At 43.4% G+C, this 24,929-nt stretch overlaps 1 protein-coding gene across 5 annotated transcripts in view; it reads left to right on the forward strand.

The window, feature by feature from the left end:
* BACH2 (BTB domain and CNC homolog 2) overlaps positions 1 to 24,929 on the forward strand; it is a 192,508-nt gene that overhangs the window by 137,541 nt on the left and 30,038 nt on the right. For all 5 annotated transcript variants that reach the window (XM_065835248.2, XM_071806754.1, XM_071806753.1 and 2 more), the window contains one exon: positions 4,833 to 5,087. In XM_065835248.2, the coding sequence (XP_065691320.1) occupies positions 4,845 to 5,087 (243 nt within the window). In that variant the 5' untranslated portion in view covers positions 4,833 to 4,844. The remainder of the gene's footprint in view (positions 1 to 4,832; positions 5,088 to 24,929) is intronic.

Genomic DNA, 24,929 nt, shown 5'->3' on the forward strand with positions numbered 1-24,929 from the left:
TTATATTAAGTTGTTCTGAAATTCCCAACAATCCCTATTACCTTTGACATTTGAACTGATTTTATTTATTTCAGTCTCCCTGTCATGATCTGTGGACTTCTAGGTCACTAATCAATGTAGGATCATCACATAATTCATCTCAGGAGGTCCCTAGCACAGCCGCTTGCTCAAAGCAGGACAACTCTGAGATCAGAGCAGGTTGCTCAGCACTATATCCAGTCTGGTCTTGAAAACCTCCAAGGTGGAGATGAAATAAACTCTCCGGGCAACCCGTTCCTATTTCCTTAGGTCTAAACCTCTGTTGTTTCAAGTTGTTCCCGTTGTCTGGCCCCATCTTCTTGAGGACCTCGCTGCAGGAGCGGCAGGCTGCTGTTAGGATCCCGCTACACCCAAGCACTCTCCCATCCACATCTAATACAAAGCTTGCCCAACTCTGCTTTCCCTTCAGAGATCAGACGAGCTCAGGTGTGTCGCGCAGCATGACCGTAGGCAGGTGTGAGACACCGGTACTGCTGCTGTTTCATTTCTGGACGAATTTCACTGTTAACCTGTGGAAAATCACCCCTGCATCTCTTCTCTGTTGAATACAATTTAGCCTAAGTGATTTCCAGTCTGATGCAACTTCTCACCTTATGACAACTGAGCTTCTCTAGCAGCCTTTTGTAAAGGTTTTGTCGAAGGATTTCTGAAAGTCAACACTAATTACATGTACCAGTGTTCCTTACTGCTAATTTGACACACTTCAGGAATTCTAATAGAGCCCATCAGAGACATGACTTACTCTTGCAGAAGCCGTGCTGCTTTCTCACAATGGTAATTTGCCTGGTTAAGTGTCCTGTAGCTCTGCCACGATTGAGATTTACCTTTTCACGTAATTAACCCGTTTCTGATGCAGGACTTCCTGCTCTACCATTATAAGATTTTCTGTCTCCTAATGTTTCCCTTTAAAAACAGACAGCACATTGCCAGCCCTCTGGTCTTGTGGGACAGGAGCTAGCTTTTTCATCGTAGGTAATGTACATTTGTTAGCAGCTCAGGGAGCTTGTTCACGAGTTCCGGGAGAGTTTTGTGCCAGCACCAGCCAGGAGAGACAACGTGCTGCAAACCGAAGTGATTCGGATGTTCCATGAGCAACTTTTTTGGTCTCCTGAGGTTTCACCCATGCAGAAGGGCTCGCTGGGATCTCCCACCCATGGCTGTGGAAGGACCATATAAATGATGTTCCAGTTCACTTCACTGCAGTTGCTGGCCTCTACCAGCAACTTTTTTTGGCAATGTTTCAATGGTGCTTTCCTTACCCACAATAGTTCGTGCCAGTTTCTGGAAACTTTTGTTTCAAAGAGGCTTTTTCTGGCAGTATGGTGACCTATATGCAAACAAATGCACAGCATGTACTTTTGAGCCACAGAAAGGCTTGCTAAGACATTCTCTTTTCAGTTTGAAGAAATACCAAGTGTGTAACAATGATTTCCATGAAGAAGGTTCTGCAAACTCAGCATAATACTGAATTCAGAAAAAAAAATATGTGGTTTGAATTAACACTGTATAAAAGACTTGCAGCACAGCTTGCCTCAGAGTTAATACCTAATCCCTGCTTTTCTCTTCCGAGGTGGGGGGGGGGGAAAGTTGAATTCTGCTAATTTTCTTGCTACTAGATGCCAAAGCCCTACAGTGACCTTTTCTCTTTGCACTCTAAACTCTTTCCCTCTGAAAATGAACAATATACTTCCCAGTGCGGAGTTTCATCATCTTGCTCCTGTCCTGCAGGATAAAGCTAGCTGGAAAGGAAATACCTTGTGCCTAGAGGTCATTCAGTCGGTGGCAGACCGTGGAAAAGGGAAGACCGTAAATCACTTGTGTTGAAACATTAAAAGCTGATAAATAGGTGGTCCTGAGCCATAACCCAGCCCCTGCTTCCCTGTGCTCAATGCAGGGCTTGGGCTGCTTCCCAGGGCATGGCCAGGGGAAGTCTGTGTAGGGCTGAGATTGCAGCCGCCAGCCAGGGCATCCACACAGGCTCTCAGTGGCTGTGGGAAGGGGCATGGTGTGGATCCATTTTCAGGAAGACCCCGCAGTCACGAGAGTAGCATTGGGAAAGCATGGTGATAATAAGCAGGTCCTTCCCAGGGGTGTAGCTAAGGATCTGCTGGAGCGGAGGGTGCGATTTCCAGCGCCAGCATCTCAGTACCGCATCAGTCAGGTTTCCTAGTATAGAAGGCAGACTCACTCACTGGCGGGGGAAATACACTGTGGCATTTTAAGCATTTCACAGGGCATGCAACGAATTTTTCTTAAAAATATGCTTGATGAGAGATGTAGTTAAAAAGTGGGAAATTACTAATTAGTAGCCAAGTAATTCAGGGTTTGATTCACACAAATTGCACTATTACTGTTAAAAAGGATTGCAGTTTCAGGCAAACTGTTTTGTTTGGTGTTGTTTTTTTTTTTTTTTTGAGGCACTGAAAATATAATTCATGTTCTGGTCATTACCTGCCAGGTTTCAGGTTTCTTGTACGTTTTTTCATCATCTGAGACATTACAGGCATAAGACGTGCCTGGAAAAAAACAATGAACGCGTTTCCCTTTGCATTGTCATTTGCAACCATCAGGTTTTCCCACTAGATTGTTCTTGTAAACTCTTGGGTTTCATAGCACGCAAGAGTGACCACTTAGAACATCATTAACACTATCATTAGCATCAGAGTTCAGTTACACAGAAAACTATGAGTGGGATGAACTAAGTATCATTTTCTCTTTTACCTTACCATGGTGTTAATAAAACGCTTGCTGTCAATTCTTCTTGTTAGTCTCAATTTATGAGGAAAAGGAAAATGAAAGCATGAATTTTCTCCTGATTAAAACATCTAACTGATAGCATAAAAGACCCCACCGTGTCTCCCTCCCTTAAATGTGTGCAGGTCACTAAGCAGGTTTGTATCTTCTCTCTAGATAGAGATGAAGGGCTAATGGATAATTACTTGTTTGTTTCGGTTTTTTGTGTTCATGTAGGCATTTCAGCTGGGTACTCAGAAGAGTAACATGAGTCAGCAGTAAATACTGAAAAAACCAGTAAAAGAGAATCTGTAAGCATCCCATTAAGAATTCCAGTAATATTGCAGTTTTGTAATGCTGGCAAAAAACACCTATTTTGTAGAAAGAGTCATCATAGCCACTAGCTTAAAAATGCTCCTATAAAAGCTGGAATTTTGAGAAGTCGAGTAAAGACTTACAAGTACTTGCACAAGGAGCAAGCAGGTCCTCTTAAATTCATTTGTTTTATAGATTATTAGTATCTTTCAGATGACACTATAGGAAAATGTCACCCTGGTTTGAACACATGGCAAGAGAAATAGTTTGAAGTCATGTTGTGTCTACATGTGTACCTGTACACTGTCCTAGCAAAGGAAAATACTACAAAGATACTAAATACTACGAAATACTAAAAAGTAGCAGAGGAGGCATTTTGCTTCCACTTTGTACAGTGGTCAGATATTTGCCGTGCAGCAGTATTCTATCAAAATACCTCCATCTCTTGCAATTAGCCCTGTATTTCTCTGAATCTTACCTCTCAGAAGGCGGTTGTTGTTTGGAAAAATAATTTCTTGAAGTACTTGAAGTGTGTGTGTTTGGCAGCACATAGAATGCTTACAAATAATCCTTTTTGCCATATAAGCCTTAAAACAAGGGTATTTGGTTTGTTTTAGGGTACATAGTGTGTTTTTTACTCAGATATATTGAAATGGGAAAATATTGCAAAGAGCCTGGATAGGAGGTTTTGGGTAAGCGAAGAATGACTTCAATGTGCCCAAGTGCAAAGGGGGGTTATGCAGTGTTGGTGATGGAGGAAGCTGACCCACCACCACCACCACCAGTCCGATCACCGTGTTTAAAGGCAATGCTGGTTGCAGAAATTGCAGAACAGCAGGCATCATCGCTGAGGTGGTTGTGATGAGTCTCTTGAATCCTTCCAGCCTCTGCTCTGCTGTCAGGAGGGGGAGACTTATCTTCAGGCAGGAGTGGCCCCAGCACCCACGTGCTGCCCTCCACCTGGGCCTGGACCTCCACACGGGTTGCTGGATTTTCATGGATCTTGAATTCAGAAACTGCTCTTTTCTGTAAATCACACTAGACTGCTGGTGAAGGTGTGTTGCTTTTGCCATGCCTGCAAATGGATTTCTTCTAAGCCACTAAAGGTCTTTCTCCCCCCTGTAAGGCTTAAAATAGCTCTAATTCTGATTGAGAGATGAGGTCACCGTAATTAGTGGCTTGTCTTTGTTGGGTACAGTTCCACCTTGCCTTTCACTTGAGCCAAGGCCTTCAGTCTAAACACACAGCGCTGGTTGTCAACTGGAGAACAAGCTGGGGTTTTGAGGGTTATTTCCCTTAATCTGAAAATAACAGAAGCAAACACAAAACCCTTTTTCACTATTAGAAGACCTGACAGTCACTCTTGCTTTTTTTTTGCTGAAATCTTCTAAAATTTCCCGTGTCCTCTTGTTATTGCCTCTACTAAATTGAAAATCATAGATGTGTAGTAGGTGGTTGAAGGAAAGCACTTAGCAGTCCATCTAAATTCTACTTTGGTTTTGAGGGGGGAAGCCAAGGAGGGGTTAGGTAGTCAAAGCACCATGGGGTGAAATATGATGGCAATGAGTGCTCTTCCCCGTACCTTTCCTGAGCAACTTGCTTGATTTAAGAATTAATGGGCTGCTTGGCCACGGTCCCAGGGTATCCAGAAATTGGGCAGCATCACACTGCACCGCATTCGCCTGGTGGCTGCATTGCTCCTCACTGCCTTGTTTGTGTTTTCTTGTCTCCCTTCTCTTCTGCAGGGTGTGAACGGCATGTCTGTGGATGAGAAGACTGACTCCCCCATGTATGTGTATGAGTCAACGGTGCACTGTACCAATATTCTCCTCTGCTTAAATGACCAGCGGAAGCAGGACATTCTCTGTGACGTGACGCTGATCGTGGAGGGGAAGGAGTTCCGCGCCCACCGGGCTGTGCTGGCTGCCTGCAGCGAGTACTTCTTGCAGGCCTTGGTAGGGCAGACGGAAAATGACCTGGTGGTCAGCCTGCCGGAAGAGGTACAGTATGTCGCCGTGCCGCCACCACAAACACAGGCCCCCTCTGTCCCACACAGTGAGACAGACCTTCGTGGTCTGCTAAGGTGGTCAAGGGGATCGTGGCATGGGTGTTGGTTCCTACTCCAGCATGTAGTTTTGGTGTTTGGGTGGGCTGCGAATCACTGAAGGTCGGACATGTTCATACCACTCTTCCCCACCAGCAAAGTGGCAAAGCTGTAAGGTGCTTCAACTCGGCTTCCTCACCGCTGCCAAAGGAGTTGTACCCAAACTCTTAATTACTGTAGCTTTGTTCAGGGCATTATCAGGACGCTGATATTCTTCTGCTCTTCCAGACAGAAAATTTGAAAGGGATGTTATGGCTGCTAGACAGCAGGTTATTGTTGAAAAATCATTTGGAGCATCATGTTGTTGGGAGTCGCACTGCTGTCCACCTCTGTATGGCAGCTCATATCCTTGTCCTCCTCTTTTCCCTCTCCTGCACCTCATTCGGCCTTGCTTCCTCTCACCTCCCCTCACGATGAATTTGGGATCTAACTGCTTCAGGCTGTGTGTTTTCCACCAAGAAACCATGAACGCAGTCTGTCAAAAAGCAGGGTTTTTCTCACACGGCATGGCTCCCACAGCAGGAAGCCAAGGGACGTAGAAATACCTACATCACTGGAAAGTTTACTTTATTTTACCACAAAATCTCACTGGCTGGCTTCCACCCCCACTGTAATTTCCTCACAGCTGTACAACCATGACAGCACAGCTACCGCAGGGCATGCTGGTGGCCTTGCTGCCCATGGAGGGGAGACATGTGCCTGCTGGCCAGGGCTGCTGTCACCTGCCGCCTTGGTACTGCCTGCCCAGCATCTCTGGCTGGGACTGGTAACACAAAAGGGACAGCCATGTCCCCAGGGCGTGGGACTGAGGTCACTCAGTGGGAAGGTACTTTGGCATACTGAGGGGTTTTCACCATCATTTGCTGAATGCCCATGAAGAAGCACGGTGTGTTTTTAAATGGCGACAGGTCGTGAAGTGTCACACACCGTTTTTCCCCTCTGGTTTAGCTCTCCAGAGAGTTCAGTGGCATCATGATGTTGTCATGGCACAAGTTGGAGAGCATTAGAAGTAGGTCACTGGGTGTGACTTCATGAGTCTTGACACTGAATATTACTCATGAAGAAATTTCAACCCAGACATTTTGCATAGGAGTTCAGAGATATCGCAGAGGATGCGCTAGGATGCACACTATGGTTCGGCAGTGTCCACTGATAATTTCCAGTGGAATAATTGAGTCTCAGTCATTGTCATATAATCACAGAATCACAGAATGTTAGAGATTAGAGATCATCTAGTCCAATCCCCCCGCCAGAGCAGGAACACCCAGATAAGGTTACACAGGAAGGTGTCCAGGCGGATTTTGAATGTCTCCAGAGTAGGAGACTCCACAACCTCCCTGGGCAGCCTGTTCCAGTGTTCTGTTACCCTCATTGAGAAAAAGTTTCTTCTCAAATTTAAGTGGAACCTCTTGTGTTCCAATTTGAACCCACTACCACTTGTCCTACCGTTGGTTGTCACTGAGAAGAGCCTGGCTCCATCCTCATGACACTCACCCTTTATATATTTGTAAACATTAATAAGGTCACCCCTCCATCTCCAGTTTTCCAAGCTAAAGAGACCCAGCTCCCTCAGCCTCTTCTCATAAGGGAGATGCTCCACTCCCTTCATCATCTTTGTTGCCCTGCACTGAACTCTCTCCAGCAGTTTCCTGTCCTTCTTGAACTGAGTGGCCCAGAACTGGACACAATATTCCAGATGGGGTCTCATCAGGGCAGAGTAGACAGGCAGGAGAACCTCTCTTGACCTAGGAGAACCTCTCTCGACCTAACATAGTTTTCACACCGCAAAGCAAGGGTGGGAGCAGAGAGGTGACAAAACATGCCCAGCCGTGCACAGGTACAAAGAGGCAGGAAAGTATCAGTGCTCTTCTACAAAGCCTTGGTGAGACCTCCATGTGTGATTCAGATCCAGTTAGATTAAGAAAAACAATTGAAATTCAAATAAATATATACAAGAGTGACCGAGATGTTCAGAAGGACCCTGGTTTGAAGGAGAAGAAGAAAAGACCATGGAAGGTTTGTCCTGCTGGCATGACAACTACGAGATGCTACAGCTCCGTGTAGGCAGAGGAGATTAAACAAATGAGGAGGGGAGTTTCTCTTTATTACTAAAAGACAGTGTTGGCGAAAGCATTGATTGTTTTCAACTGGCTTTTAGTAAAAGTAGACTGGAAATGAGCAGATTTCTGATCACAGCAGCGGTGAGGTGCTGAGCCACAGACCAGTGGGAGGAGCAGGGTGGTGAAGGGATCATCCTGTGTCTGCACTTGGTGACACAGTCCTAAGTTTGTATGACACTGAAGATTTAAAACACAGAGGTTTGTCTTTCTATGTGTTTACATGAGATACTATGTAAAAAAAAAAACCTCCAGTCCGGCCACAAGTTATTTTTATTTAAGCAGATAAATGAAGTATTGAGGTTTTACATTTTAGGATAAATCTCAGTGAGGGATCAAAAAGTTTTAGTGACTTAGGGTTACACTGGATTTGCAGAAGGAGTGAATCTAGTTCTTAAGGTTTTTTCCAGTACTCTGAAATTGTCATGATCCGCCTAAAACTACCAGTGTAGTTGCAGCAGGCCAGGCCTTTAACTTTATCATCCTGGAAAAGAACTCTTTTGGTCTGTTAAAAAAGATACCTTCAGTTACCAAAGCCTACTTGTACTGATATTTTCCACCTGAAAGTTAATTGCTGGTAACTCCATGTAATCTAATTTGCTCAGTGACTACTTTATTTGAATATGTGAGGTGATCAGTTAGATAATTTCCTCACAAGTGTTAGACGCTTGGGCCAGAGATCTGCCTGATGCAGTTTGTTATCTCTTGGGTTTTGCCTGGTTAAGGTGCACATCTCTGCATTGCTCTGCTTCAGAGTGCCTGTGCACTTTGGTAGGTGCGTGTGTGTAGACACAGGAAGCGCCTCCAACAAGAAACTGTGTTGGAGCTCCCCATGAAAAGAACTGAAATGCTCCTGTTCATTTCTAAAAGCTGATGGAGCAAGGGAAAAACCATCTTAGTTATATTGCATTAGAGGAGGTTAGCAGGATCTTATCCAGTTCACAAGCTCTTCCCAAGGCTATTTTCTGCAGAGCTCTGGCATCCCATGAGTTATTTCTAAAGGTATCTTGTGAAAATTGACTTAATCTGTCGTGTAGGGCATTATACCTCCAGTAGAAAAACTTCAAACAAACGTTGAAATTAATGTCCTGAGCCAATACTTTTTTCAGGCTTAGAGACAGTTTATGTTGGCATGTCGTTGTTATAGAAAAACAGAGATTGAAATTAATTTTTAAATATCGTCTTCACAGTTCAGGAAGTTCCAAAAGGTGATGATCACTTCTAAATTAACAAAGATATTTTTAAGTAAAACATGCAAGCATTGAGTTTTGAATTCTGGCATGGTTTGAAAACTGCTAAAAGTATACAACTGTGGAGAAAGGACATTATTAGTATTATTTCTCAAAGGTTTGATGTTGGAGCTGGATAAAGCTTTATATATAAAGCTTTTACACTCATGTAATGTTGGTATGAGGGAGCTTAACAGCAAAACAAAATAACTTATTTTTGATTATTCAAAGCAGTCGATCTGCCTCTAAAGTCTGAATTGCAGACTTTTTTTTCTGTCGTAGCATGTTGAGGTTTGTTTGTTAATCTGGCATCCAGACATTGTTAACTGTTGTCTAGCTAAACAGTGAACAGATGTTTTTATATTATTTCTTGTTTATATCCAATTACAAGTGAGAGCAGTCTTTATGACATGCCAGTCATTTCAGTAGGGAGACACTGTGCACACACAGAATTGGGACTAGCTGAATTCACAGGGTTTTCAACCAGTGCAAAACCTTGTGTTAGGCATTTCAGGTCAGTTCAAGCATGACTTAATGTGCCTCAGTTCAAACCTTTTCCTAATCAACTTAAACTAAGTCAGTATGGAGCTAATTCTGCACTGATTGAAGAGTTTCCATAAACCCTTTTGTGCTAACCTCGGTAATTTGATTTTGTACTACCCCTTTTGTTAAAGCAACGTAATTTAGTGTGTAGATAAGCACTTGGAAAAACAGCCATCTAATAACAAGGGCTCATATGTCGCCATGGTTTGTGAACTATCAGCCCTCAGAGCAGAGTTAGAGGAATGGAGTGTGTCAGCTGCCTGCAGCTAATAAAAAAAGGACCCTATTAGCTCTTCTACATTTTTTTCTTACTTTGCAGGTTTTGGGAAACAAGAACCTTGCCTGCTTTTCACCCGGGGTATTTTTTAGCAATTGTGCAGTTCTCCTATAGCAGCTGCTGTTAAATGCAACCCAAAATTAATATTTTCCAAGAACTGAGTTTAAAGCTATAAGGTAGTCATTCACTCCATACCCGTAACTGTTGTTTTGTTTTATTTAATCATGAAAACTGGTCTTCCTTCCTTTAACAAGGCACTTAATTAAGCTTTTAATTCATGATAAGAAGTTAAATGGCACTTATGAGGCTTTTTAAATGGTTTCCACTTCCCATCCAGATTACAAAAAAAGGTGTGATAGAGAGAGACACGGCTGTCAGCCAGGGGTATTGTAGGTCATGCCAATATTAGCTGGCAGCAGGCCATTATCCAATTAACATTGCTTCATCGCGGCAAGTAATAGCTCTCAAGTAGATGATTGAGTCATTCATGCTGTAGTGGTACTCTACTTTCCTTGAGAAGGAGCCAGTGCTTTGTTGAATAGGCTTTTTTATTCACTATTATTCACCTGCGTGGCTTTGCTAATAGAAGTGCACAGCGAGTCTGTACGGGCAAGCTGAAAGCCGTGCGCTGGGCAGAGGAGCAGCGTCTGTGCAAACACCTCATTCACCTGGTTTTCTGAAAGCTGAAGCTGCAGTTAAATAGTGAAAAAAACCAAAACAAAACAAAACAGAAACAGCAACAACAAGTAAAACCCTTCAGTTGCGTGAGAGTCCTACAGCTTACAAACAAGATTCCCAACCTTGCTTGGATTTTTTTTACTTTGGAGCATACATTAAAAATAACCCTGAGAGTACCAAATGCCTTTCTCTCTGGTGACATTAAGTGCAGGTCTTCAGGAGCAGCAGACCTAACTTTCTCTAGCACTGGTCTGATACCATCCTTTCTGTTAAAAACCAACTTGCTTCTCAAGTAGGCTGGTTAGTTATACCTGTAACCCTTGAATTTCTTGAATCTATTTCAATGAGTGGTTACTGGTGATTTTTTTTAGTGCAGTGAACTGTCTGCTGGAAATGTTGCCTTCTTAAAGCAAAATGATTAGACTGAGTTGTCTGGGACTTCTAAGTCTTCCAAGGGGCAAAGGGAAGCAGCATCTCTTTTAGCAAGATGGGGTGGGATGTACTTGAGGAGCTTTTTTGTTTGCTTATCCGCACAGCTCTTTGCTATTGAGAGAATGATGTTCAAAGCAGATGTTAGCACACACCACAGGCTGAATTTCTCCGTGTTCTTACTGCTTTACTGCTCCTCAGCGGCTGCTGCAAAACCTGCCATTTCCCCATGAGGTCTAGCCCTGTGAAATCTGTCATCTGCTTCTTCGGTTGACGTGGGTTAACTCCCTCACCGGTTAATCTTTGCAAGGAGAAAGGCAGGACAGGAGCTCGATTCAGGTTCAGGACTGGCAAAAGCTGTGTTACGTTGGAAGGCAAAGGCATGCGGCACCCTGGGTGAGACTGAGCCAGGCATCTAACATTAGTAGAGCTCGTAGCTGACAGGGAGGAGAAATACTGGCAGCTGCTAACCATCCATGCCAACCCGCCAGCCTGGGGGAAAAATGCTGGGAATTAGCCAACAAAAGATGATTGCATTCAGGGGAAAATGAGAGCCAGGATGCAGGAGGTCAACTATTACATACCCTGCTGGCTAAAGGCAATTAATATTCCTTTTTATCTCCCTAGAAATAAATGTTATTCTCTTACTTTGTCTCTTTGCTTTCTGTGTAGTGTGTACATGTATAAATATAGTGTCTTTAAGGAATGCGGTGACTGAGCTGGGAGTGCTCTGCACAGGCACTTGGAGTGAAAGAGGTGATAAATGTGGGAAAGAGGAGCAAGAGGGCAAGAAGAAAATGTCTGCTTGGAAGTTTGTTTCCCAGCTGGAGAGATGTTATTACGCAGTAGGGAGCAACAAAAGACCCTTTTTCTTTGGCACCCCAGAGAGTATTAGGAGTGGCTAAGGTTAGTTCTTAGAGAACAAGAAGCATTAGTGTGGTTTTCTTTTACAAGACTGTACCAGCCATTGGTGTTCCACACAGCACTGGCCAGAATTAATTCTGCTTTGTCTCAGGAGGTGGCAGTGACCTGAAAGCCTTCCTGAAAGCCACCACCCCCTTCATCCACAGAGCTTTTTATAGTGGCAAGAGGTTTTATCCATCAAGTTTCAAATAAAGTCAGGCTTCTAACTCATTTACGCTTCAGCCTCACCTCAGCAGTGCCGCATCAGTGAGTCCGTATGGGTGGAAGTTGGGTCTTTGGTTTCCTAAATTCCTCCTGGGGAATGTGTTATTTTTCATGCTGATTCGCAGTGCCAGCACTGACCTCACAGAAGGATGACTGGAGGCTGCAAATCTCTAGTGAGAGTAAAACTGAACAGGTACTTTTTGAGGTCTTACATGATATGGTACTAATTCAGAAGAAACCATGAGACAGGAATGCACACTGGTTCATGTGCATTGTTTACATAGCACGGTCCAAGGTACAAATGAAATATTTTGTTTCTAGCAGGTAAACAATAAAGCAGAAATGAGACCATTAAGATGTGATACGAAATTCTATCCATGTCTCACTTCAAAAGCTTCTGGCACTGCCTGATTTTTCATGCCTCAAGTATGATGAGGAAACAAGCCACAAACTTTTCATTCCATGGGGTGTAACTTCCATTATATTCTAATGAGGGCTGTCTCACTATCGATAGCACCTCTCTGATCCTTTCCAATTGAGAAAAGTGACATAAACCTCTGTTGTGTTGTCGGGAGAGCTGGGTTTAAAAAAGCACACCAAAAGCCATGCATACATGCATGTTAAGGGGAGAAAATCTTACAGTAATTCCTTTACCCTTCCTTTGGTGGTAGTTATACTATTTATCTTTATTTGAGTAAGCATATAAAAATGTACTGTTGAAGGGGATATGGAGATGAATGCACAGGATGAAATTCACCACTGCAATAAGTGGACTCAATTTCATTGCCTTTGTTAGACTCGTGCCTGCTGCTGGTGCTAAATCGGGCTGATTGACTCTGATTGCGCTCGCTATTGAAAAGGCAATTTGCAGTGGGGAAACCTTCTCACTCAAATATGGCAAACATTATCTAAAATGTAAAAGGTATCCTGAAGATTAAGTCCTAGAGGTAGAGTATGCTAAGGGTGCGAGCAGAAGCAATAAGCGTGTGTAACAGGGGGTGTGTTTTGTTTGTTTAATGTTGGGTTTTTTTTGCTGTATTTAATTACACATCTGGATATGAATGAAAATGAAGTGTCTGAGCCATGACTGTGTTTCATTCCTTAACTCTGTGAGCGCTCTGACCCTGAAGTCTGTAAGATCTCTTCCTCTCCTCACCTCTTCACCCTTGTTTGTCTTTGCTTTTTCTCCCTCTAAAAAAGCTTTGAATTTCTTTATTGCCAGAAAGCTAAGTATCCACTCTTTTAAGAGTCCTGAAATACAGGCTGAGCATTTGCTGTTTGAATAAGCAGACAGATAGGGCCCAGATAAGACACCCCTCAGCTTCACCACATCAGAGACCACAACCTGTAAGGTACTTTCTGATCCCAGTACCAAACTTTGCTTTATTAGCGTTCCTAAGACCCAAAGAAGATAAGGTTTTATCTCTGTTCAGCACTTTCTGACAAGATTTCCCCAGTGGATAATGTCAGACCGGCTGTTTTTCTCAGCTACCAGTGAAATTGAGCATGTTATGGGGTGGAATATGGCATGTATTCAAATGATGCATTGCAGCAGTCAACAAACATTAAGGCTGGAAAGTACAGTTCAATTTGAAAGTGAAATACAGGTTTTAGGTGAGCAGAAGGCAATTGAATTGTACTAGAGTTTGGGAATGAGATGCTCTTTGTGAATTTTACGAGCACACTGTTGGGATTTTTTAGAGGAATGAGCAGACACTCTTTCTGTTACATGCATGACACAAGCTTTGAAGGGAGAAATGGCTGGTTTATTCCAGGACTCCTGTGCAGCACTGACTTTTCATCTGTTTTGCTTTGATGCGAGACCACCAGCAAACACCTAGTTAGCACAGTCTGACACTAGTGAAAGCTGTGTCCTTGCACACTTTATTCACTTTAACAAAATAAGTAAGTAGGAGCAGCTGTACTTGGTCAAACTACAGCTCTGTCTAGCCCAGGATTGTTTTGTTTTAAAAATGAGATTTAATTTCTCTGAAACAGCTTGAGAGGAGGCTTGGGTGGTTGCTTAAATACTTAAATGAAAATAAAGGATCAGGCATATCTCTAATAAGCATGTTTTAATTTACTGGAGAAAGATACTATGAGACCCACTGGCAGTTGTTTTGAAGCCAGATTAAAATAAACTGAAAAATTTGGCATGTGTGTTCAGCAACAAACTGCTCAGTGATGTGTGTGACTCCACATTGTTTCATATCTGTAAGGCAAATGTCCTTAGAGCGGGATGAGCTTTAGACACCCTTCAAGAAGTTTGGTGCTCAGTACAGACATAGTTGAGTAAAATTGAAGATCCTAAGATAACATAGATCAGATTGGATAATAAATGTTATGTCCTTCACTTTGCTTAAAGTGACCTCATAAGAGCAGATGTTAAGTGTAGCAGATTAAGTGTAGCTCTCTGTATCCCCCACACAGAAATAGCTGAAACCTTTTTTTAACTTTTGTATTGTATTTGGGGAATTTGTTTTGTTTTGCTTTATGTTTGCATGATGCATCTTTTGGATGACCTAAGAGCCAGTGACAGTGGCTTTAGAAGGCTCTGAAGAAGAGAAGGTTAATTCACAATTTAAGTGGCTCTGGGAACTTCTTGCTGTGACCCAGGAACTGCCACTAGCCAAAGAAGGGTCCACAGTTAAAATACCTGTAGCTGGGCTGAGAACAGCAGAGAATCGCAGTACTAGCACTTTCAGTAAAGCCAATGTGTAAACAAGGTGTCACTGAACAGCTGGAACTGAGAGATATCAGCTCTGAAGTTAAATAATGGTAACATAAAACCTTCAGCAGTAGATTTTTGAGGTCTCTTGTGAACAAATAAAGTCCTGTCATCACCTCTCTGCAAATGCTGGGGTGGAAGCTGATGCATCAGATGGGAATTACAGCACAGGTCTGTGCATCAGGTCAGTAATGATTAAATCACCTTGTGTGAACCACTCGGCTCTGTTTACCTCTCTCTAAATGCTCTGGTTCACATTACCTCACATGGAGGTGAACAGACTGACCCACAGCTGGCATAGCTGCTGGTCCCAGAGCAGCCCATGTGTCTGAAACCAGAGCTTCCAGCTTATCTCTCCTCAGCCAGCATTTCAGTCTCATGTTCTTCCCTCTGTATCTTTTAAGAGCACAAGAGGCATTGAGGGGATTTTCTAACTAGTTGCAGCATTTCTTGAGATGAATGGAATAGGATGAAGCCACTCACTGCCTTAACTGGCCAATTGGTCCTGGGTGACCGATGGGCTCTACTCTGTGTCCTCTACCCGTTCTTCCCGTGATGTCCTGTTTGCTGCCATCAAGAACAGCTTCTGAGACTTCCACATCCAAGAGGAAAGTAGACTTGGAGGCGTGGAGCAGGTCAGAAAGAGTATGTGAATTACTGCAGACTTCTAGTCCCTCACTAGGAGACTGGGGCACTTTGAGGATGCTTAATTAGGAATTTTTGCTTAAGTGACAGAGTTGTTGCAGACCTGGCTTCAAAAACAAACTCTTAACATTAAAAAAAAAAAAAAAACCAAAACCACAAACTTTATACTTATAGCAAGATGTAAAAACTTTTTCTGCTATTATTGTAGCTTTTGGGCATCGCATTTATCCCAAAGAACAGGCAAGCAGGTACCTAGCAAGACTTGATTTCTTCCACAGTGAGCTAATCAGTCTTGGCAGTTGGGAGCTTAGGGTTTTCAGGTCCCCAAAAAACAAGCGCCTTTGTTTTGTTGTTGAAGCAGCTACATTTAGTTGAATACATATTTGGGTTTGGTAAGGCATGTGCTCCACAGCATTCCCTCCAGCAGCTGCTTATCATTTCAGAACAACACTTCAGAGAAATGAAAGTTTACAGAGTTACTGAAAGAAGTGCAGACAGATTTGGCATATGTGGTGTGTTCTCAGTGCTTCCTTCTGCTCCTGTGGTGTCCGATGTACTTCCCGAGGCCAGGGCTGAAGTGGCTTTGTTGAGGTAGTAAAATATAAAGGAGACCATCCAAATAAAAGGATTGAGCCAGAAGTGGACCTGAAAAGTGCTAATAAAGAGGTGTGGGATCTAATTCATCGAACAGTTCATAATACCTTACTTGAAGTTTGCTTGCTTTGAATTGTGATAGGACCAAATTCCTTACTCTGTGCGTATACCTCTTACTTTATGGCCCCAGAATCGGTGGGGATGCAGTCTGTGGTACTGTTTCAAGGTAAAAAGAGTAGATTTGAAGGAAAAAAAAAAAAAAGTCTGTTCAAACTTTGCCAGTACAGTTCTCAGTTTTAGGCAAAAATGCTTTTTTGATTAAGTGGTTTGGATTTTTGTCAGACTGTCGGGAGGCTGAGGCTACATTTTTGGCTGTGTAAAGCTTTTGCTTGTGGGAAAAGTGTTGGGTTTTTTCTTTCCTTTGAAATTCAGACCTGTGATCCTCTGTTTCAAGGGCCTGCAGCTAGTAAGAAAAAAGTCTTAAACAACTCTGAAAGCAAAGTATCTTTCCATCTCTGACCACACAGCAGTAGTACAACATGCCTGTCCACCTCTCTCCCCAGATACACAGGCAGCCTTCAGTGAAAATTTCCCTGTCAGGGTGATCTTGGTCAAGTAAAACCAAAATAAGCTCAAGTTATTTCCTGTTTCTTTCAAAGGACAGGGTTGGAGCCAGTAACCTTTCAAGACAGGAAGAAGCTGGGGAAAGGCAAATCCTGACAACTTCCCTTCTGCTTCCCACAGAGGACTAGTGCTCGTTTCTACTTCTGGAAGGGGAAGCTGGACTTGAGGTGGATTGGTCTCTCCAGCCATTCCGTCTGCCTGTTGAAATGAACTATTTTTTAACCTTATTTTTATCTGGCTGCAGTTTTCCGTGTTCCTCTGTGAATGGCTTTCTGTATATGGCATTTTTGTCTGGACTTAAAGCCAAGTCAAGCAGTTTCTGTCTATTCCTTTAACTTGTTAGTGTTCAGGAGATTGGGCACAATCAAACCAAGGCTCTGTTTTAGATGTCTGAATTAATTTGTCAAATGCAAGGCCCAAAAAATAGAGATTTGCCTGTCTTTCGTAAGAGCCATCTATCCTTATCATTTTTGCCTGGTTTATGTAAGCAGTAGCCATTGAGGACAAATAATATTTATACCACTGTCCAAGGAAATGAAAAATGAAGAGATGTCAATTACATGTTTAGGCATTTTGACATTCTACAAGTAAACTTCTGCACATTTACCAAGTCACCATAGCATGCAGAAAGAGTCACTTTTGGTAGTGGCAGAAACCTTGAAATCAATAACTCCTTTGCTTCATTCCCTGTCTTCAATGTATCTTGTAGTTGGAAAACTGAGAACACCACCCAGTAAGAGCTACTTCAGGCTTGGTTTAGTTCTGCTTCCTTTTCAAAGATGAGCCTAATCCTTCTCATACAGCATTTATTTCACTATTATGTATGAACTTCCCAGTTGGAAACCTCAGTTGAGAGGGCATGGGCAGGTGTGTTGTTGAAGAGAAACATTTGATCATGTTCTGGCCTCTGGCATCAGCTGGTGCTGCACAACCAAGGCAACCCTGGCAGGGCTCTGTGCTGGACCTCCTTCCAGCGACTCTGTAGAGCAGACTGGCCCTGCACACCAAAAGCTGCCCTTTACAGCAAGGTTGGGGGGTTTCAAGTCAATCCCAGCCTGTGGGGGCCCAGACTGTTTGCATCATCTGCTCTTGGACTCTTGACTTAGTTCTCAGATATAGTTTTAAGTATTTGGTGAGGTTACAAGCCGGTTCCGAAGCTGGTTTTCTGAAGAGAAATTGCATAGTTAAAGCAGTGTGAGAATTCATGGTCGTTTCTTGTCACTGTACTTTTTACCTCTTGGTTGATTAGTAAGATGATAGTAAAGACCTCTCTAAATATTTTCTTTCAGGAATTGATGTTTTACTCTAACTAAGCTTTTCTTCTCCCAAGCCGTTCTGATTGCAGGTAGAGGAGAAGAAAGGGTCAGGTGTCGTATGATTCTTAAGAGACTTTGATGGTATCTCTGCTGTTGTAATGAGCAGAAGAAATCAACAATGTTAAATCTATTTGACCAAATTATTTCCCTCCCTATATTAAATTTCTTAAAGCCAAGGTTTTCATGAGGCCTTTTTGTAGCTAATTATGTGTGCTATCTTTTTTTTTTATTGAAGGGAAGGGAGAAACTGTTTCCATTTGCAGCTTGCAACTCTTGTCCATCTGTCAGATGGATGTATATTTACAGGAGTTAACAAATGCCTGTTTCTAATTTCTCCCCTTAGAACAAAGGTTACACCATTGTTGTATTTGGAAAGCTTTTGGATCAGCTTGCTTTTGTGTGTGCGCACCATTTTTTGGTACCGTGCCAAGCACCCCGTTGAAACTGTAGTAGTGATCAAAGGAACAGAAGGAGATTTTGAGGTTTGGAGATAAACCCTATTCACATTACTAAAACTGTGTAAAACCTCCACAGCATTCTACTGGAGAGCAGACGGAGAGCTGGGCTCTGCATTTTGTGCTCCCTGTGCCCATCTCTCTGGTTGTGGAACAGCTTCTGCCCTGCCACCTCTGAACATGGGGTCCTCCAGCACCAAATGTGAGAAGAACTTGAACTCCACCTGCTCTTCAGGAAAGCAGCCATCCCTGGGCAGGATGGCGTTTCCTCACGCTCTTTATACTTGTAGTATTGGCACATAAATGCTCTTGCTCAATCCTATCAGCTGCGTATCGTTCTATTCTGGGGAAGGTGAGAGCAGTGCTGGGAATGACGCAGCTCCAAAAGGTTAGTCCTCGCCTTAGGTTTGTACGGTAACTACCGTACAAGGGGGAAAGCATCACTTTTTTAAAAAACAGAGAGCGATGAGAAGTGCCGCGGCTGTATTTGTCATTTGGTGTTTTTGGGCTGGTGAGCTCTCTGCGCTTCACCAGTGCTCTGTTTTGCCAGAAGTTTTTAAAGGTCATTGAGAAGCCTTCATGGCAGATGAAGTAACCTTGGCAAGATCCTGCATTACACTGTGCCCTGCCCAGCATTGCTGTAGTTCTTGCCATTTCCTCCCTTTATAACACGGCTGTGGCTTTGGACAGCAAGCACATTTTCTATTTCCCAAACAAATCATGTTTAAAATGTCATTATCTGTGAGGGTTTTTACTCTGTGCTGTGGATTTGTGCTGGGGTGAGGGGATTTTTGCTTTGGGTGACTATGTGCTGGTTTGCGGGTCTGTTTTATTTCCCCTTTCATCCTCCTCCCCCTCTCTCTTCTACCTGAAACGTTAAATTAAATCTAACATAGCAATACAGTTTAGACAGAGGCGGCACTTGTCTCTGCCACGTCCCCAGTGGCTTTAAACTGCTGGCTGCAACACTGCAAACAAATTCAGACCCTGACTTGGCCAGCAGTTCCCCTGCAGCTCTCTGCGTGTTCACTCTCCAGGCTTTTATTTTACCTACACTATTGGAGACTGCGGAGTCACAGCCTGTGTCTCATTGTTATGCATGGATGGGAAATATTCCTGTACTTATTTGCATTCATTAGCTGTTGGTAGTTCCTCTGTTGAGGTCTCTAGCCTTGTTTTTACAGTGCTTTTGGCAGTGTTTCTGCACTTGGTGTGTGAATTTTTATGATCTGTTGCATGTTATTCATGCAATTTCCTGCCCTGTAATGGTATCAGTTTTCCAGACACAGAGGAATACAAACGAAAACCCAGGAGCCTGTATTAGCATAAAATGTCCCAGTTCTGTCAGTTTGATTAATTTGTCTCTTTGTTTCCACTCTATATGATAAGTGCTATTAATGGTTGCAACACTTCTTATGTCAAAGTCTTTCTTCCTAATGACTTGAAAATGTGGTTTATTTCCCCCTTTTTTGTATTATTTTTCTCATTTAGCATTCCACTCAAGTATAGATTTATGCCATGCTCTTTCATTATCTTACTGGTTGCAGCACTGGAGTGATTACATATGGTGTAGGGTATGAGCAAAGATGTGATCCCAGGGGCAGCAGCTGCTGATGCAAGCTGAAAATAGATCCAGCGTATGCTCAGCACTTTTCCCAGAGGTCTTTTATTTATTAGGAACAGTCTTGGTACAGGACAGCTCGGACCCTCATTTAGCAAGATGACTTTTTGCCTTTCAAGAACAGTGCAATGACTTTGCTCTATTTACTGACTGCTGTGTAATTTTTTTTCACTGCCTCCTATCGAAGCAGTGACTTTACCTAACATAAATTGCAATATAATCCTGATTTATAATGAAGTCAAGAAACGACATGCTCCATTTGAAGTAATGGAACTTGATAGATCTAAGGTTTAAATTAAATAATCCTATTTGTAAGACAGCACTTGTACATGGTACACTGATTTAAAATGAAGTTCAGTTCTTCTTCAGCACATCCTGGTTTGCCTTCCATGGGGGCTTTTTGGGGAAAAAAATTCTTTGCAGAGAGCATGTTTGTCTTTGTAAACCTGTGTTCAATAACACTTCCGTTTCTTTCCCTTAACAAAGAAGTTCTCATGAATTGTTTCACAGAAGAACCCTTTAATTAGAGAGGAAAAATGAATGTAGGTGACTGACTTAGGGCAAGCCATGTCTAACCTGCTTTGGCAACCAGAAGAGAATGAGGAGAGGGAGGATGCTGGAGGGAAAACGAAGGCTGTGGCTCAACTCTTCCCCTCCCAGCAATGGAGGTTCATGCTGGCAGTGATTTGTATGGAGGAGGAAGATCATCGTCTCCAAGCTGTCCTTCTGGCAGAGGGGGACATGCGAGGATGACGTTCCTTCCTGTCTCTGCACCCTGCTTTACTTCCTCTGTCACTACTGTACCGATGTGGGTGACGAGAGCCTCAGGCTGTGGGGTGTGTGTGTGCAAAATAAATGATGGTCCTGCCATGGCTGCCTGCGTGGGGCTGGCAACAGGCACAGAAGCGGGGTCTGGTGGAACAAAAGGTTTGTAGACAGGAAGAGAGATCAGGCAGGGAGCATGAGATGCTGGATAAACGGTGGAAAATGACGCAGAAAAAGGGGCAGTGGGATAAAAACACCAAAGGTACAGTGCAGGATTTTTCTGGCCCAGATTAAGGAATGCTATTTTAGAAAATGCCCCTTTCCCTTGTCTGTCGCTCAGCATGGCATTTTTACCTTCCTATCTGGTTGCATTTAGTTGCTACTGCCCCTGTCTGTCATCTTTCTGAATTTCCTTCATACCTGGCTGTGATGTGAACATTTCCCCCAGACCCTGACAGACACCCATACCCTGGGACAGCCTCGCATGCTCAGGCAGAAACAGCCCAGCTCATGTATTCAGCTTGATAATGTGCCTCGTGCTAACCGTGTCCCCTCGGCTGTCACCCAAATCATCAACTTCTTCCCAAGCCCTGATGGGAAGAGTGTCGCTTTCGCACCCGTTGCTCTCGGACAGTGTCAGCTGCCCTCAGCCCTGAGACTTGGGACTCGTGCTTCCCTGCCTGCAGCCTGCCCAGGCCCTCACTTGTGTCAGCCCTTGTGGTGGCCTGGGAAGGAAGAGATGAACAAAGTGGGGGCTTTACTTGGTGCTTTCCTGGGAAGACATCTTTAATTAGGGCTGGGTAGTTACTAACCCACAGGCCCCAGCTCGAAAGAGGGCAGCTGCTCCTGAATCAGGGCGGTGAGACCAGCTTTCAGGCCCAGATAGCTTGTTTCTCCTCATTTAATGAGCTGTACTAATGAACAGATGATGGCGCCCCAAGAAGACTAGGTGTAAAGACCAACCTGCAACCTGTCAAGGAGGGTGTTGCTGGGGTGCAGGTGCTGGAGCCTCGCCTGGGGACATTGGGGCGAGAGGCTCCTGCTCACACCTTCTGCACTTCGAGCCATTAAAAACTATTTTTCCCAGTGTTTGCAGGGAAGTAATAATTTCTATTAATTAGAAACCAAGCCCAAGTTCCCCACTACTGTTGAGAAAGGACAAGACTCGAGAGTATTTCTGTGGAATGTGAGAAAAGATGAACTCGCAAAGCTGAAGCAGTGGAGTCCAGTGGAGGAGGCGAAGGCGAGGAGGATCCACGCAGCAAACACTGAATTGACATGTTTTGGGCCCTTGCTCCTCGTTTAGGGAGGAAAAGCAGTGAGGCCCAAGAATAGAAGTCCATCAGGAGGTTTTGGAGTTGCTGCTAGTAGCCTGCACGCTGCCCCACCTCCCTCCTCCAACAGATGTGTGCATGGCTAGAGGCACAGCTTTCTGTTCACTTGGAATTAATGGGATTATATACAGCAGGAAAGGAGGCGGAGTACGCTGAATTCTGCAAACACAGAGCTTCAGCCTGTGCTGCTTGATCTTTAGAAAAATAAATAAAATAAAATAGCAAGAACCAATTCCAGGATGATTCAGTATGCAAATAAACTGTTTTTCATTACTCACGGCACACATAAATGCACACCGGTGACTGAGGCAGCAGAATAACACCTCACTGTTCATTATTTTATCAGACAGTGATAATTGTAGTTAATATTTTCTTAGTAGTGTCTCTGAGAGTTTATTTATACTGTTAATAATCCAAGCAGCTGTAATGATGCTGGCTGCCAGAACTGCAGCCTTTCAGAAGCGCTCTAGTGTGACAATGGTATGACGGTAAGAGAAACCCAAGGAGAAAATTATATTTTCGGAGCAGATGGGGCTAATTCACTCCCTTTCACACACATTCACATTCTCTTGTCTCTTTCTCACACTAGCATGCGTGGGTGCACGCGAGCATATGTAGATACATACACGCACAAATAGCTGTAAGGTCCCAACTTCCACCCTCCCAGGACAGGGGAATCACATGCCAAGCTGGAAATATCATCTTTTTTCTACATGGAGAGTATTTCTAGGATTTGTAGGGTAGATGGCATTTTCCACCCTTTGCTTTCCGGGCTGATCTTAAAAATCCCACGTATGAAACAGAAACAGGGAAGTCAGTTCCTTGGGGCCAGCCCAGCGCGGGGCACAGGGTAATGGCTCTGCTGGGATGCCACTGCCCATCCTTCCTGGGCCAAATGAGCCATTTACCTTTTGCTTGCCGTAGACATGAAATGTCAGCGAGGAGGCAAAGGCCTCCATTTTTTATTTTTTTTTCCTGGGATTTATGGAGCCTACCTAACACTTTGGGCCACTGCGGGAGGAGTTAACTGCTCCTCGTGGAGGACAGGAGGGGACCGAATTCGCCAGCTCAGCAGTGGCTGGTTCTCCTTGCTTTGCTGAGCTGAGCAGACGTCGTTGATGAAATGTGAACACCAAGCAGTGGAACAAAAACCACTGTAATCCTTAGATCTGTTAGTAGGTGTGCAAGAACAAAAACGAGATGAACGCAGAAAGATTTGTGTCCAAATACCGGAAATGAAAAGGCAAGGCAGGGGAGGAGGGAAAGGAAAACTGGAACAAATGCAGCATTTGACAGGTTCTGTTCTAGAAAATACTATGCCTGCAGGAAACTGGGATATTTACACAGGGTTTCAGACAACCGGTTAATAATTGCAATTGCCTGGTTACCTGTGAAACACAATTGTAAAGCCCTTGATATTCCATTCCTTCCACAGCTCAGCAAAAGCATCTCTGGATTTGACATGTTACGGTATTTGCTGGGCTGCACTCTCTGCTTTCCCGGCATAAGGATACCAGTGATTTTAAATGCTGTCCCGTGCCCATGCCTGGTCACAGGCAGCGCTGGAGCACTGGCATCATCAGCCCCATGGAAACCATAGCAGAGCATCCATGAGCTGCATTGGATGCTATCCGGCCCCATCTCCTGAGCTTGCTTCTCCTCCAGCTCCTTTGTCTTCTGATTCAGTTCTCTTCTTCAGAGCGCAGCCTTGTGTTTTCCTAAATCGTATCTAGCAGAACCTGTTTCTTCCACTCCTACACTACGCAAACTATAATAGAGGGCGTGTAGTGAGATGCCTTGCTGTGAAGTATTCCTTGTTTTTATAAAGTAATTACAGTGTATTTAATGCACTGCGTATTTAATACACTGTATTATATAGTTTATTCTTATGAATAAATTTTGCCCTGCTTGGGAAAGAGGAGTATTGGTATAATTTACAAGTCTTTGTAATTTTTGTGTATTATTATGTTTGCTTGTATGTTAATTGCAGCTTTGGAAATTCTGAACCATTCCTCTAAGCGCTCTGTGAATTAGCGAATTTCTACATGTATCTTCTTTTCCTGCATATTATCGTATTTCCTAATGTAAGTCAGAAGCTACTAGAGTTTCTGGTTTTGTTCTAGAAGTTCATAAACTGCTTTTTGTTTTCTCTTTTTCTGCCCACTTTGGCTGATGACTTGAACCTAAGCAGATCTTTCACAGACTCTGCTCTCACAATTCATATTCTGTGAAAGTTTTCCCACTCTTTCCTTCCCCCTCCTCACTGCTCAACACTTTCTCTCTTTTTATCCTTTTTTTAATCTGAGGGTCAGTTTAGTTTTCCTTTTGCAAAAATGTGGGACTGATTTTAATTTTAAATTACATTTACACTTTAATTCTGATTATGCTCTTGGGTTAAAATCTGTTCATTTCTGCTTGTGTCTTCCCCACTGGTTTCAGCATGGTTTGCATGGGCATCCAGGGAGAGAAAGTAGCATTTCTGCTGATCCACCCTCCTGTGTCATCCTCTGCTACTGTGTTCCAGGTTCCTTAAGGCACAAGTCACGTTGGAAAACCGAATGTATTGCAAACTGCCAGTTATCACAGCCATATTTCCCTTTGCTTTTTCTTCCAGTTCATGGCTGAGTGTTTAAACTGCTAATTAGTGCCACTGGCTTTTATGTGTTCTTTGTTGATTCAGTCATGTTGTGGCTGAGTTTTGCCTTTGGAGAAAACGTTATTTGAACCATACTTGTCTCTGATTTGCTTTCTAACACCTCGACCCAGAATCTGACCTCGGCAGCCTGAAAGTTTTCCTCCAAGCTTTTTCACCTATGCTTGCCTGCAGGTACTCTCTTGGCCCTAATTTTGAATTGTCTGTGTTCTCCGGTTATGCCCTGGGCAGCCTCTAACATCGAAAACATACCTCAAAACGTAATCAGTTAGCGAAAATATACCTCCTTCTGCTGAAGTTCATGAAGGTGTTTTCTCCAAACAGTGGCACTTCAGCTGTCATGCCTCCAGTTTGATGCGTAGAATTACAGGCAGTATTCTCTTCACAGTTTGATAAACTAGTGTTCCAGTCCTATAGCCTTTCAGTTTTGCAAGCATATTCATCTATGTTTGGTTAAGATGCCTTCTGCTCCTGCACCAAAATGTGTCAGCAGCAAAGTCTTATGCCTGGTGATTTCTACCCTCCCTCTTAATAAACAGTGTGTTTTCTGCAAGTTGGGAAGACTGAAAGTATGGCAAATTCAAGAAAATAATTACCCCTTA

The sequence above is a fragment of the Patagioenas fasciata genome, chromosome 3, assembly GCF_037038585.1.
Source record: "Patagioenas fasciata isolate bPatFas1 chromosome 3, bPatFas1.hap1, whole genome shotgun sequence".
NCBI classification, from domain to species: Eukaryota; Metazoa; Chordata; class Aves; order Columbiformes; family Columbidae; genus Patagioenas; species Patagioenas fasciata.